General features: G+C 40.7%; 1 protein-coding gene across 3 annotated transcripts in view; it reads right to left on the bottom strand.

The window, feature by feature from the left end:
* The window catches only part of MOCOS (molybdenum cofactor sulfurase), a 233,202-nt gene that overhangs the window by 41,769 nt on the left and 175,177 nt on the right, over window positions 1-16,256 (bottom strand). For all 3 annotated transcript variants that reach the window (XM_075416697.1, XM_075416699.1, XM_075416700.1), the window contains exon 6: window positions 14,261-14,460. In XM_075416697.1, coding sequence (XP_075272812.1) covers window positions 14,261-14,460 — 200 coding nt within the window. The remainder of the gene's footprint in view (window positions 1-14,260; window positions 14,461-16,256) is intronic.

The following is a 16,256-nucleotide window of genomic DNA, read 5'->3' as shown; positions in this document are numbered from 1 at the left end:
CTGGATTAATCTCTATTAGCTTTTATTTTTTTAAACATATATTCTCTTTGTACGGGATAATAGCCCAATGCATGTAGCAAATACCTTCTGGTATAATTCAGCCTATCTTCTGTCTTTTATCTTCTGACATCATCAGTCTTCTCATGTCAGCCTATCTTCTGACACCTCTGAGTTTAACTGTGTGAGATACAAAGCTCCTTTAACTTCACCATCTCAGCAGCTTGAAAAACCAAGCCCTCTGTTAAAACTTACTCCATGCTGAAATAATTCAGCCTAAGTAGTGTTTAGTTCTGCTAAAAGCACTTCAAACAGCATTAAATTTTAATTTTTTTTTCATGTGTGGGGCACAAAGTACTCCACAAAAAAATGTGCTGTATACACAGAAGAAATCCTGCATCATTACAGTGCACAAGTTCTCAAGTTCACACTTAAATATCTTCTGCCCCACTAGTTCAGTTCAAAATGGTTCAGTTCTCAAACAGAGATACAATAAAAAAACTCCATAGATCCAGACTTGGAAAGCAGAGAACAGAATCAGTCCCAAGATCCCTATTCATGATTAACGCCTTGGAGAATATCCTGTGTTCAAAGCATGTTTCTCAAATCAAAGTTATAGTAAAAGACATCTGTTGAGAAAGACTGTTGTGGTGTCATTAGCTTTGTTTTGTCAGAAAACTTCAATCTGGGAACAGTGACATTTTCTTGACTTCTTTATTCATTTAGACGAGAAAAGTTGTCATCCTGGCACAACACGGTTTGTCATGGTGCTTGTGGGTGGATCTATCATTCTGCTAATGATGACAAGCAAGGCAAAAATCATGACAGATACTTCACTGCTGGATTCGTATGGTGTTTGGGCTTATTTGCTCAGTATACAAAAAGCTTTAAAATCTATGATTTTTTTATTATTATTTTTTGAAGAAACATTTCTGGGGCAGCCCTGCTTACCAAAGTGTATGCAGTGAAATGAAGTTTCCATGATCCAACTTCAAGGAATTGCTAACAAGAATTTTTTAAATATCTTTTTCATTTTGTCAAATAAATTATTCCTGTTCTTTAACTAACAGTAATTTCATTCCAGCCTTGTGACCCAATATCCTTCTCCAATAATACTTTTAATTTGATATAATTAATCTGTATAATAGACAGATTATTGATACATAAAAATGTATGAACATTAGAGAAATATAGGGAATTGTGGTTCAGGGGAACAAAGAGAAGCTGGATGTAGCTTTAAAATTAATTGAACTCCATTATCACCAATGTGGTAATGCACACAGATGCCCTGGCGATCTTGGGAATGTGATGCACATTTTTCATCACAAACAATGACACCATGTAAAGAACCAGCAAAGGCAGCACTGCCTATCTATCCGTCCCTTGAATGCATGCTTGACTTTCCCTTGGACATATGCTTCAATTTCTTCTTGTTTTGTTTCACTCTAGAAATATGCTACTTGGGGATTTAATTTAATCTCTCTCTACAGTATTACCACATAGCAAAACAAATAGAACATAAAACATCTGTTACAGTTATTTTAATGAAGAAAAGTTTATTTAAATAGAGCCCATCTTTAAAATTGCCATAAGGAGCAATAATGGCTATGGAGCTCAGGGTTATGAAATACAGAATGCCACTTGCAGCTCTGTCTGGAACAGTGACAGCTGACTTTTGGGAGCTGTTCATCAATGGAATATGTTCATCAATGAAGGCACAGAAGCATGAATGGTACAAATGGTGAGCACACAGTTTAATGTACTCAGATTGTCAGTTTTGGTGATTCCCTGGGTCTGATATTTGAACTATTGTGCCTTGGTCTTTCAGAGCTTTAAGACCACAATTAAGGTGCAAAACACATGCAGAAATCTTGCAGCATTTTTGCTGATTTCAGTCAGTGATGACATGGCAATAAAGCCATCATGGTATCTTGGAGTGCCATCTGTCCCTCAGAGCCCCTTGGCGTTCATTACTTTTTCTGAAGCTCTTTACTGTGGGGCAAGTCCTGTAGGTTGCTTCACACCCCAACACTTCTGATGTCAGATCGTCTTGACTTTTGACAAGCAGAAGGTGCTTTTCACACTTCCAGGCCATGGTCTTCAAGTTTAATAAACACACATAAATGAAGTTCATCTAAATAAATCTTTAAAATAGTTCTTTTTTTGCAGAGATAATTTCTGTTTTAAGCACAGCTGCCTTCCTCGGTGCACCTTCCTTTACTGTTGCCAGATTGACCAAATGCTCACATTTAGGAATTTTTTCATGGTGCTCTGTCTGATAAATACTATTTTTTTCTTTCAAATATAAAAAAAAATACTGAGGTGGAGGAGTTTTTTTCCTTGCATTTAATGCATTACCCTAGGATAGGCCCCTCTCGGCTCCCTGGTATTTCAGTTCACGACCAGCCGCTGGACAGCTCGGAAAAGAACCGAGATCCCGGTTCGTTCCGATGTCCCGTTCTCGGTCACGCAGCTGCGCCAGTGACCTCTCTGCCTGTGCTAAATGACTGGCTGCTGCTATCCGTTCATTCAGGGCCTCTGCGGCAGTCAGTGGAAAGGTGTAAGCTTTTCTCTGGCTGCAGGCTTCATTGAAATAAGTCTGAGAATAATGCTTACTGTAGGTAGATATATACTAACTTATAGTAAATATTTACAAATAGCATTAATAGTTTTGCATTATCTCTAATCAAGTAAGGCAAAAATTTTTGCTGAGAATAATGGATTCTTTAGGAACCTCTGCTGAAGTCATTCCCATAGGATCCAACTCTGCAACTCAAGCAAGTACTTCTTATTTGTGCAAGATATTTTACTGAGTATCACAAGAATTATTCACATCAATAAGGGAAGTTTTTGTACTAGATTATGAAGTGTCCCAAAAAAACCAAAATCATACAAGTCAATACTGGCAGGTATGGTTCTTCAGGAATTGGGATTGGGACTTCTCATTCTGCTTCTACAATGTCCAAATTTCAGAGCAGTTTGTCTGATGGATTTTCTCATTACAAGAATTTCACTGCACACCACTGATGGCTGGTTATAAAACAGGCTTCATGACACTGCTCTCTATATCCACTGGTAAATTAATTCACTGATTCATGGCATGGAATTGGAGAGAAAGTAAGCTAGCTGTTTCTGGCATCCAGCATTTGACTGTGAAATGTTGTTGCTGGTGCAAATGCATACTCAATCTTGTTTAATAAAATTTAATAAGAAGTAGGTCAGAAGGAAAAAAAAATCAGCACTTGTTTCCAAATCATTTAGTAGGGGGAAAAAGCATTTTAGCTGAGTTACAGTACACTTCAACTGGTTTAGCTGCACAGTTTCCTGCAAGAGAGGCATTTTTTTCCCATCCCAGGGAAAGAATTTGTACATGGGCAGGTTCCCACAGTATTGATGAATCTGATCCTCTCCTCCTTCTTGTGTCTCTTGTTGTTGACAATGTTTTAAACTAACTGGAGAGTGTATGTAAATCTCTCTACAGTCTACACCCATTCACCACTCACTCTGACCAAAATCCCTTTGGTAGGAGTCAGTGAAGTATTAGGCAGAGATACTGAAATTTACTGAAATCATCAAACTCAGTGTCCTGATAGTGCAAATGCTAGCATATCAGCAACTTCGCAGTCAATGTGGTATTTCCTCTGCTCGTTTCAAAGACAGTGAAGTATCAGATAAGATTGAACAGGAGAGAAGCAGGCTGCAAACATCAGCATAAATCAGAACACACGGGTGGCCCTTCTGCAGGAAGGTGCCACATACACAGCAAACTGCAGGTCCTCCATGCTTAAAGGAGTAACAATAACCTTACATTTCTGCAACCCAGAAGCCTGGGGATGGGGTAGCTATAAGGAAGACGTGAAACACAGTCTTGATTGCTAATAGATGACCTCACATTTTTTCAACTGCTTTTTTCTTCTCTGTAGTTCATGGGGTGGATTAGGGCATGGACTTATTTGGATTGTATATAAACTTCATGAGTCCAAGATCCAGTTATTTGAAACTGAACAGGCTGATGGGTAGGCTAAACACCTTGGTTTTCTTGGATTTGGCATCTCAATGGCTACAGGTTTCTCCAACCAATGGCATTTTCTCTTAGCTTTTTCTTCTTCTCTTTGAAACTGCATTCAGTGACAATGAAAATTTGTTTTGATAAAATGACATCAGAGAAAGAATGGATTCCAGGAAGAAAAGTACAGCAAAGGAACCCGAGCCCTCTGTGGCTTCCTAACTTTGACTTCAAAAGAGCATTCCCTTGCGAGTCACAGGAAAAGGTATGTATCTCTGCATCCCATCCCTAGCTATTTTGTAGGCTAAAGGTTTTGGGTCAGACTACTAGTAGTCAGGGAAATGGAAGCCAGAGGCAAACTGCACAGAAGCCTAAGCTGTAACTCGTTTCAAGAAGGGTTAAAGGGGAATGTAGCAGACTAATAGAAGTGGAAACAATGCCTAGGAATAAAAAGGTGCAGTGCATGACACTGAAAGTCTAGCAACACAGATTTAATTCATGTCCCAACCCTCTCCACCTTCTCCTCTTTCTCTTAAATCACTTAAATCCTTTTTTTTTTTCTGCATTTATCCCCTGAAAATGTGGGTAATAGATCAAAGGGTGGCTGTGGGGTTAAAATCCCATGATGGATTGTTTTGAAGTATTACTTTAATTACGGCCATACAGAGTCCTATACAAGATTTGTGTGGGGGGCAGGAAGATGCAAGCAAGGTAACAGCGAAGGTGGAGCCAGGCTCTCTTTGTCTTTGAAAGACTCAGATCGTTGACTGAAACTGGACACTGCACACATTCAAAGGCAGTTGATCTGCTTTTACCAAGATCAAGAAAAATGGAATCCAGCAGAGGCTGTCAAAAGTGCTGTCCTTTTGCTGCTACCATGTGGTTTCTTTTCACATTTCTCCCCTATGTAAAAAGATCTGTAGTTTAGAGCCACAGTTTGGCGCTGTTATTAAACAGAAAATATTTAGCCTCCCTCATTCGAGATTCTTTCATCTGAACAACTACGAGCATCTTTCTTTTCTCTCCTTTCCAGTTTCCTTAGCAACATGCAAGGACACTCCAAAGAAGCAGTGTCAGGCAACACCTTCACTCTAGGCTTTGATGAAGCTTTCTAACCTTGACCAGCTCTGATGAGCACTGTAATAGTAGGCAATTCCAAGCATACTATCTCACATGTGTCTTTGTCTCCTTGCAATGAGATATTACAGAAAGCAACTCAGCCTGTACTCTGTGGCTACCTCAGCAAGAAGCAAAATTTGTTACTTACTAAGTAGGTTTGCGTTTACCACACTGAGTCTCTCAAGCACAGCATCTCCTTGTGCTCAGTCAGTGATTCCCTACATCAATGAAACTGCCTGCTGTATTGAGAGTCCCTTGTTGTAAGGGCTGTCTTGGAGTGCCCAGTGCCATGTAACCAAATGTAAGCAAAGATCCGGACTGCACTGACATTTCTTTCCAGTTTGAAGCAACAAGGAGCCATTTATTGACAAGCCAGTGTAGTCTGCTGCATTGCTGTTATCTCCCCGCTTACCAGACATCCACAGCGCACTTGGAAACTAATTGGAACCAAGGAAATTAGTGGATGTTCAACAGGAATCTTCACAACAATCTTTTTCTCCTTGTAATGCTGTTTGCATTCTATTGTGCTGGTCCATCTGCAGTCCCTGACTTCCTGAAATCAATGGCAAAATCCATAGCTAAAATCAATAGTAAGCAATCACCCCAGCAATTTTTAGGTTGCTATTGGGAAGATGGCCAAAAATCCCATTAGGGATGTTAAGAACACTTTTCTTTCCCCGAGTCATCAAAATTAATATAATGAGTGGGTATGCTTCTAAAAAGCATTAGCGTAACTAACTCGGAGTCGTCTGACCATCTCTGCACAGACATTGCTAGCCTGAATTAACAAACGCTGGATGTCCATTTTCTATGACTCAGATGAAAAAATGCTGCACTTCTCCACCTGCAAAACCGAATTATTGTTTTACACGAAAATAAAATGTAACCGATGGAAAAAACATAAAAGGATTAAAGTTTGAAGAACAACAAAGATCTCCTGCTTAATAACTTTCTATGAAGTTTTATTTCACATAGACTAAATAAAGCATAAATTATCCCTCATCATTCCTTAACAGCAACCCACTTTCTGCTGTAGGAACAGGGTATGAATTTCCAGACGAGTACAGATAGCTACTACCAGGTTCCGGTCAGTAGCCTGATCAAATTGACCTGGTAACAGCTTTCTGTGCATGTGAATGCTGCAGCTCCCTTTTTTTCCACTCCTCTAATTCACATGTTGCCATCGCTCTAATTCTTACCTATATACTAGATGGACAGTGCACTGGAGCTAATCTGCCAGCAAAACTGAGGGTACCATCCAAAATGTAAACAGTGATTATTTCAAGAAATCTACCCACTACAGGTATTGCATGGACCCTTTTATCATGCAGTGGTATGATACTTCTGCAAGGAAAGGCTGAGGAAGCTGGGCTTGTTCAGCCTGCAGAAGAGAAGACCTTATAAATGCTTATAAATATCTGAAGGGTGGGTGTCAGGAGGATGGGGCCAGACTCTTTCCAGTGGTGCCCAGCGACAGGGCAAGGGGCAATGGGAACAAACTGAAGCATAGAAACATGAGGAAGAACTGCATAGGAACATTCCTGAACATGAGGAAGAACTTCTTCCCTCTGAGGGTGACGGAGCACTGGAACAGGCTGCTCAGAGAGGTTGTGGAGTCTCCTTCTCTGGAGATATTCAAGACCTGCCTGGACAAGGTCCTGTGCAGCCTGCTGTAGGTGACCCTGCTTCGGCAGGAGGGTTGGACTGGATGACCCACAGAGGTCCCTTCCAACCCCGAACATTCTGTGATTCTGTAAGCAGTGACACGAATATGTATTCAACCAGCTGTGTGGATATACAAATGTATCCACCACTTGATATCTGAAGATTTGCCAGTATTTAACGTATTTCCTCTCCACTCCTACGAGGTTAGAATAAGTGGGGAAGACAGACATTGAATCCCTCAAGGTGACACTGAAAGACTGCAGCAGAAGCAGAGGTCCTGGCTACTGATCTAGGTCCAGTTAAGCAATTCATTAAAACACCACTGAAGGAAAAGCAAGCTCTTAAAAAAGAACATTGTGAAATGGGTTCTCAGTCTTGAAAGGTAAAACTCATCCATATGCAACACTGCACAAGAGCCTTCCTAAGGCAAACCAAAACGTTCACATTCTCTATCTTTGGCAACTGATTCCTATTATAGCAGTTTGTCTATCACACACAAGTGTGAAGTGGCAGGCAAGAAGGCTGAGACTGCTAATGGTCTGATGCTCGTTCCCTTCCTGACAGGATTTTTTGGGGCCATCACAAGCATAGATGTATACCAAGGGAACTTTTGCAGGTGAGACAATCGCAGCAAGCTATTTCTGTTTAGCTTCAGGCTCCAGGCAAAGGAGACAGTGTGAGAAATCAGAGTGGGAAAAGCAGCTGCCAATCCACAGCTGAAATATGGCCATTTTTCAAAAGAAAGCTATGATGGTTTGTTTGCCTATAACACACAGGAGGAAAAAAAGTCATCTGGGAAGTCCAGAGTTAAAAAAGAAAAAGTTTGATAAGGGAAGTGATATTTTTCACTGGTGGCAGAAAACACTGAACTGGAAGGTGTGACTAGTTAAGAGCTCTTCAGGGCATACAATTCAAGAAATGTTTCAGGTGAAACTCCATCTGCCCATCTCCGCCTCTTACCCCTTTGCCCTCTTCCAGGTCCCAGATGGACTTTACAGAATGAAATGTGAAAAGATTATAAAATTGCTTTGCAATTATCTACTGAACATACAAAGAACGTTTCACAGGTCTCTTCTCCCTATCAAAAGAAAGAGGAAAACCTAAAATAATTTTCACACAGAAGGTCCCTCACAGCAGAGCTGGTGATTTTTTTCAAATCTGCAAAGGGAAGGGAACATACAGCTTTTCACTTTGACCTGATTTGTAAGAAATTCACTTTTTTGAGTGCATGATTGTTGTTTCAAATCAGTGTTATTCCCTTACAGCTGTTCCATCTCCTCTTTGGCATTCAAGACAGGCTGGAACCTCACAGAGTCATATGCAACCTTTTGATGAAAAAGATGGCAAGGATGCAAACTGAAGCTGAGTTGTTGCTGTCAAACATTGCTTCAGAGACTGGGGATGTATAAATACATGACATTCACATATGCTGAAAACTATGGATATTCACTACTAATAAATGAGCCAATGGTGATTCTCTGTATGAAGACTCTGCAGTATTAGCTCAGCACTGAGCATATAGGTAATCCCATCTTTGTGACATCAAAACCCCACTTTAATATCTGGGCCTAATTGCTTCTTTTCCTGGTAGCCTCACAAGAAAGCAGAAGATTGACAGCTTGCTGCATTAACGTCAACCCTGCTGCTTCCATCCTGCAACACTGACTTAGCAGAGGTGCTTTGTCTCTCCCCCTGCACTTTCTCACCTTTCAAAATCTCCAGCCTGTCATCTGTCCATACTTTACTACTAGCAAAAACTATAGTGCTGGGAATTATCCATTCTAACTAGAAAAGTATATATGAAGAAGCTGTTTGGCATAAAGGCCATCCTTATGTCCTGGGCCTGTCCAGTACTCATCATAGTTTAACCTCTGTTCGTAACTGAGGCTTTTTGGTGCTGCAGGGCAAATAAATACATAACATAAAATGACAGACATGCTACTGCAGAGGACAGGCAGCCTGCGTGAAAAGAATACAGGTATCCTCCCAAGTAATTTCAAGAGCAAATTACTACCAATAGAAGTCTACAAGACAGCTTTACTGAAGGAAATAATTTTCATGGGAAGTATTTGGTGCAACTGAAAGGAGGAAATTTAATGTAGTTTTAGTGCCCAAAGACAAGAGGTTTATGGAGATTTCAAAACTGTAGTAGTTTTATCCCTAGATGAAGAAATGTTTCATGAAAAATCTGAAGAAAAAACAAAGCTTTTGAGTGATTGTTGGTGTTTGGAGCCTGCAAGTCCCTCTTCTTCAATTGTTTTAATTGCCATTTAGAGCAAAATAACTAAACCAGTAATTAAATTGTCAATTAAACCAATGATACATATAGTATACAAAGCGAGTTTATTCCAAATACAATACTCTAAACCAGTGATACCCTTCAATAATCACAAAGAAACATTTAAATGAAAAAGCAATAGCAATTCCACTTCCATAATTGTTTCACTCCCACCTTATCACTTCTTAACATCTGAATGTTCTATATCATATATATTGGGACAGGAGGCTGCCACAAATGCTGCCATCTCTGAGAGTGCAATCATGGTACAGTCTCATTTGTGTGTCTCACTTTAATGAAATTCCTTCACTTGATCTTGAGCACTGCAATGAAGGTTTTACTCAAGGATGAACCTGAGACTGTGGCTATTTCCTATTGGTGCAACTGACCCCATATATGTAATTCAAACCCGTTTGTGTTTAGTGGTATGACATTGTTAGCTCTGGTAATTAAACTCTGATAATAGTGAGAAATGGATTTCAATAATAGAAGCAGGTAAGAACAGTTTTCCTGCCAAATACTACACAGATGAAAGACATAATTTTCTCCCTGCTTTCATTTTTCAGTGGCAGTGTTAAATGTCATGTATTTCACTACATGCCTTTCACATCCTAAATATCTTGGACTTAGTTCAGAGTTTTGAATATCATGTAAATTATGTAAATCTTGAGGCTTGAATGTAAGCTTGGTATCCTCTGAAGACACTGTCTACTTATGAAGTCTTTCTTGGCAATCCGAAATGTTCCAAATAAACTGCTCCAAACCTTGTCATAATATTTTCTCTGGAATCAGTTAGTCAGATTGTCCTTCTCAGGCTACTAAGTGCTAATGTCCAGCCACACTGTGCCCTCTAATAGGCAATGGACACATAACAATTGCCTGACAGATAGACAAGTAGAACTGGTTGGATGCCTGGTTCTAAGTAGTTAATTATAGATGGGCTATCATCCATAAAGGAATAGGACATTCTGTCATTTCTCTTCTAATATACTAGCTGAAATACAACCTAAGTCATTAACTGGTGTCCACTAGTAGTAGGTATGTCAGATAGAAATGTCATCCAATTTTCCCTTCATCAAAAATTCCCCCAAATGTTTTCTGTGAGCCTTCTGAATCTGTATTCTCCTAACTCCAGACTGCATTTGGAAAATGATCAGTGCATCCACATGAATGTGCAGATCACAGACATGACCAAACTAGAGGACGCTACTTTATTCCTAAACCATTAATGGAAGTACTGGATTTAACACTGATTTCTATACACCTATCTAATTTTAGACATGCATATAGTTATGAAGACGAGATTATATTGTCTGTTTGATAAAGCTTACTCTCTGCTGTATGTATTTTCTTTGTAGTCATAAAGAAGCAGCACACATTTTTCTCCCCCATAACTGCTATAAGATCTATGAAAGAATTCCATTCCATAAAGAAGCCTATAATATATATATCTCACACATATTATAGCTTTGGAAAGAATAGTGCTGTTGCTTGTTAATTTCTAAAAGTCATTAAACTGCACATTGTTTTAATTAAACAAAGTGATCTAACAGGCACTGCAGATGTGACTGGTATGCATTTGAAAACTTTATAGTTCTTCATTCTACATACTCATGCCAGAAATGACGAGAATATGGTGAATAGCACAATCCAGGCGACACAGATCAATAAAGAAGCTTTTTATGAGCAGCCACTGCAGCAAAGAGGCACAATGGAGGCATAAGTCTATAAAATATTTTTTTCTTTGAGGGTGCAGTTGAGTTTAAAAAAGTGAAATAGGCAAGAGTCATTTTTTCTAAGAAATTGTGAAAATCAGAAGTGCAAATAAACATTTTGGTTTTAACCAAAGGATAGAAGCAACATCACAGTGTTTGCGGAGTATTTTACCAGCCCAGCTGTATTAATATCTCCAGTCTTTTCTGAATATTGCAACATATATTCAAGACTGTATAAATGGTTAATTCACTCCTAAAATGTGGAACTCTTTCAACTGAAACGTGGCAAATACTCTGAGAAGAGTACAGAAACGTAGTGAGAGCATGCAGGGATGCGACGAGGAAGGCCAAGGCTCCCCTGGAATTGAAGCTGGCAAGGGATGTCAAAAACAACAAGAAGGGCTTCTTCAACTACATCAGCAGCAAAAGGAAGGCTAGGGACAACGTGGGGCCGCTGCTGAATGAGGCGGGTGTCCTGGTGACGGAGGATGCGGAGAAGGCAGAGCTAATGAATGCCTTCTTTGCTTCAGTCTTCAGTGCTAAGACTGGCCCTCAGGAATCCCAGGCCCCGGAGGTAAGAGAAGAAGCCTACAAAGAGCACGACTTTCCCTTGGTCGAGGAGGACTGTGTGAGGGATCGCTTAAGTGATCTGGATGTCCACAAATCCATGGGCCCCGATGGAATGCACCCATGAGTGCTGAGGGAGCTGGCGGATGTCATTGCTGAGCCACTCTCCATCATCTTTGAGAGGTCCTGGAGGACAGGAGAGGTGCCCGAGGACTGGAGAAAGGCCAGTGTCACTCCAATCTTCAAAAAGGGCAAGAAGGAGGACCCAGGGAACTACAGGCCGGTCAGCCTCACCTCCATCCCGGGAAAGGTGATGGAGCAGCTTATCCTGGAGGCCATCATCAAGCAAGTGGAAGAAAAGAAGGTTATCAGGAGTAGTCAGCATGGATTCACCAAGGGGAAATCATGCCTGACCAATCTGATAGCTTTCTACGATGACATGACTGGCTGGGTAGACGAAGGGAGAGCCGTGGATGTTATCTACCTTGACTTCAGCAAGGCTTTCGACACAGTCTCCCATGATATCCTCCTAGGGAAGCTGAGGAAGTGTGGGCTGGATGAGTGGTCGGTGAAGTGGACAGAGAACTGGCTGAATGGCAGAACTCAGAGGGTTGTCGTCAGCGGCGCTGAGTCTAGTTGGAGGCTGGTGACAAGTGGTGTCCCTCAGGGGTCAGTACTGGGCCCAGTCTTGTTTAACATCTTCATCAACGACCTGGATGAAGAGTTAGAATGTACCCTCAGCAAGTTTGCTGACGACACCAAACTGGGAGGTGTGGTAGACACACCGGAAGGCTGTGCTGCCATTCAGCGTGACCTGGATAGGCTGGAAAGCTGGGCAGAGAGGAACCTGATGAGATTCAACAAGGGCAAGCGCAGGGTCCTGCACCTGGGGAGGAACAACCCCATGCACCAGTACAGGCTTGGGGTGGACCTGCTGGAGAGCAGCTCTGCGGAGAGGGACCTGGGTGTCCTGGTGGACGACAGGTTAACCATGAGCCAGCAGTGTGCCCTGGCTGCCAAGAAAGCCAATGGGATCCTGGGGTGCATCAAGAAGAGTGTGGCCAGCAGGACGAGGGAGGTTCTCCTTCCCCTCTACACTGCCCTGGTGAGGCCTCATCTGGAGTACTGTGTCCAGTTCTGGGCTCCCCAGTTCAAGAAGGATGAAGAGCTACTGGAGAGAGTCCAGCAGAGGGCTACAAGGATGGTGAGGGGACTGGAGCATCTCCCCTACGAGGAGAGGCTGAGGGAACTGGGCTTGTTCAGCCTGAAGAAGAGAAGGCTGCGAGGGGACCTTATAAATGCCTACAAATATCTGAAGGGTGGGTGTCAGGAGGATGGGGACAAGCTCTTTTCAGTGGTGCCCAGTGACAGGACAAGGGGCAATGGGCACAAACTGAAGCATAGGAAGTTCCGTCTGAACATGAGGAAGAACTTCTTCCCTCTGAGGGTGACGGAGCACTGGAACAGGCTGCCCAGGGAGGTTGTGGAGTCTCCTCTGGAGATATTCAAGACCCGCCTGGACAAGAACCTGTGCAGCCTACTGTAGGTGACCCTGCTTCGGCAGGGGGGTTGGACTAGATGACCCACGGAGGTCCCTTCCAACCCCTACTATTCTGTGATTCTGTGATTCTGTGATTCTGTGATTCTGTAAATCTTTGAGACTGGTACCATACACCCAAAAAAGATGTATAGGAAGAAGGGCTTCTCCAGTATTATACACTTGCTCATTCTACATTCATCAGTGTGGTAAGTGCTTAAAAAAAATCGCAAAACTCCATATTGACAGACTACCAAGTAACTGCTTCACTTTTGTTCTCCCTTGTGTATATATGGATCTCTTTTTGTATTCTCATGGGCACGTCTCTGTGTTCCCCTCATTATCTGGTTCTTCTCCTCCCCAGCAGAGCAGTGTTGAGGAACGCCTTTTCCAGCACTCCCACTCTCTCCCTAATGGTACAGAATTATCAGCTTCCTAGTGCAATGCCGCTCTGCCACTACTGCTGGCCGAGGGGGGTTAGTCGCTGAGACAGCTGGTGCCACTTCTTGACAGGTTTTAAAAAAATCAAGGTTGTACACTTGAACTTGACTTGTGGACTTATTCAATCATCAGCCAACGAAAAACAGAAGAATTAAGTAAAACTACAGCACTGTGTTTTTTTCTGACTTCTGATGATGAGCAAGTGAGCTACGTTACCCTACATTACCCACTGCCTAGACGGTGCACAGTCATACACAATTACAGTCATACACCATCACCCTTCTGCTGAAGGTGCAGAAGTTTCACAAAGTTTTATCTTACAAATACTCAATAAACCTGATGGATAAAGGCTAGAGAAAGGATTTTTTGAGCTTGAATCTCACTCCTTACACTGAACATTACACTGATCATTCAACTTTATTCAATGCTTCTTCAGGAATATTACAAAAACGTAATTATAGAACTGAAGGGAAAAGAGAAATCCTCTTTCATGGGTGACTGCAATATTTTGAGATCTGATTTCACTTCTATGTCAAAGCTCCAAGACAGTCTCTTACATTAGCTTTTCTAGACTTGGTCTTTAATTCCCAGTTTTCAATGCTCTAGAGAAGGAAGTCAACAAGAAACCAAACTGCCTAGTCAATGCATGCTGTTAAAACAGCCCATTTTCAAACTTCCTACACGTAGAGTATTAAATCTGTAAGATACTGACTTTTGCTGTCACATACTCTATACTATGCTAGCATTATTTGTAGGATTCTCTTTCTACTACATTAAAAATGTTGTGTATATATTGTGCTGAGCTATGAAGAAACAAAACCAAAACCTCAGAAGGGACCACTATGGACAAAATATTTCCTTTAGGATAAAGAACTCATTGTGAATATGCTTAAAATATAAACATAACACTCAGTTAAGGCAAGAGAAAAACATACCTGTGAAAAGCCGATCACCTCTCCATTTTCATCAAGCACATTAAAATTGATGATTGGACCCTGAACATCAGGATTGCTGAAATCTGTATCACTGTAAATACGTACTACAGGAACTCCATTGGCATATTTCAAGGTAGACAGCACAGTATAGGTGTAGTGAGCTAATGCAAAGGTATGCTGTTTTATTTTCTCCATTCCACCTACAAAAGAAAAGTGCATGTACATGTCAGATGCCTAATTGTTATGGAAATATAAAAAAAGCATGATTTTTCAGAATGGTATAGCTGGGAGGTAACTAGCATAATATTGGTAGTTTTCAGTTCCTTTAAATGAATACACAAATTGCAATAGTTTCCTTCCTCATAGAAAAGCTTCAGAATTACTGTTGCACCAAGAATTTATCTACAATTAATCTTCTGTAGAAATCTAAAGTTACACTGAAATGGATTCATGTGCATTACAACAGCCTATACATATCACTAAGATGTTTTGGAACAGCTAATTTGAAAAGCAAGTTTTGCTCCAGATCTGGTTCTGGAGGTCGTGGGAATGAGGCATCAGTCCTCACACAGGACAGAAAACAAATTGCTATGCCTAAGATAAAATAAAAATAATTAAATTCTAAATGAAATTACAAAATACTAGGGTTAGTCTACACAGAATTTACTTTAATATTGAAGAAATAGTGTTCCAAGCCTGCTTATCTTTTTGCAGAAGAAAAAGAAAGAGGATGTTGTGAACGCCTCATTGACTACACCCATGCATTCTATTTGCTCCAGAGAAGCTTTGCAGAGAAGTTTTCACAGAGCTTGGCCTGGAAAAAGCATAAAGAGGAAATATGTTGTCACTTTTTGCCTTTGTTTTTTTTTTTTTTTCCTACACTGAGGTGTTTGGAAAAGAGGACTGCACAGACTTCCTGACCTCTTCTCCAGAGATGGAGACCTCTTCTACATCTCTGCTGTCTGAGAGGAGGTTGTGTCTCTGTTAGATGTCCCTATTGAAATGACTTCTCGTTCTTGTGCTCAGAGGATATGCCATAGAATGATATATCATGGCCGCCTATGGCTTTGGGGATATTTTGATTGCTTGCAGGAAGCTAAAACACAAGCATCAAACACAAACCCATCCATTTCAGTCAAAGGAGAACATATGTAATCTGAAACAAAGAAGTAGGTTGTGATATTCACTGGGATAAACTGCCAACAGGAGACAAGTAACTGGGTATGACAATAAATACGGTACAAGAAAAGCAATAACCCTAATCTTAACCCTAATCAAACAGTAATTTATCACGTGGAACAAGAAAAGTACAAGTAATCTTCAAAGTAGAAACTGAAAACCTATGAATTTGCATCTTTATGGAAGACAATTAGAAGGTAACAATGTAATCTCAAAGAACTCTAAGAAACACAGGGAGATACCTGAAGGCTAACAACATGTTTAAACCCAATCAAACCTCCACTGAAGACAGCTGGAGTTTTGGCTGAAAATCTAAAGTGATTTCTATTATGCATACTATGAATTGCGCTATGGTGGGCCTACACCATGTGGGGAGAAAAAAAGGAAAGCATAAAAGCCTCTTGAAGCAGAACAGTATTTTTCTGCCTGGGTTTTAGACCCAGACTATTATCTGTAATGTTTAGTATCTTATTTAAGGTAGATGAGCATTTCTGTAACTAAAAAGATGTTTAACATTTTCTTTTGCTTTCTTTTTTTAAACTGTGTAACTATGAATCTCACACTTCCATGCTTACCATTTTCATAACTGAGTGTCTGGAAACATCCACAGTATGATATAACCGCCCTTGGACAGAAATCTTGTAATTGGCTTGTTGACTTTTGTGCCTTTACTCATAAAAAGACTGTGTCATTTATGAATGTACATAAAGAAAAAAATAAGATACCTTTCTCCTGACATACAGAAGAATTACAGCAACTTCTGTTCTTTTACTTTTCTTCAAATTTCTATATTATGTGCTATCTCCTTTAGATAAGG

This window comes from Opisthocomus hoazin, chromosome 3 (assembly GCF_030867145.1).
Source record: "Opisthocomus hoazin isolate bOpiHoa1 chromosome 3, bOpiHoa1.hap1, whole genome shotgun sequence".
Lineage (NCBI taxonomy): Eukaryota > Metazoa > Chordata > Aves > Opisthocomiformes > Opisthocomidae > Opisthocomus > Opisthocomus hoazin.
The sequence above is the reverse complement of the archived record's forward strand: the minus strand, read 5'-3'. Positions and strand labels throughout refer to the sequence as shown.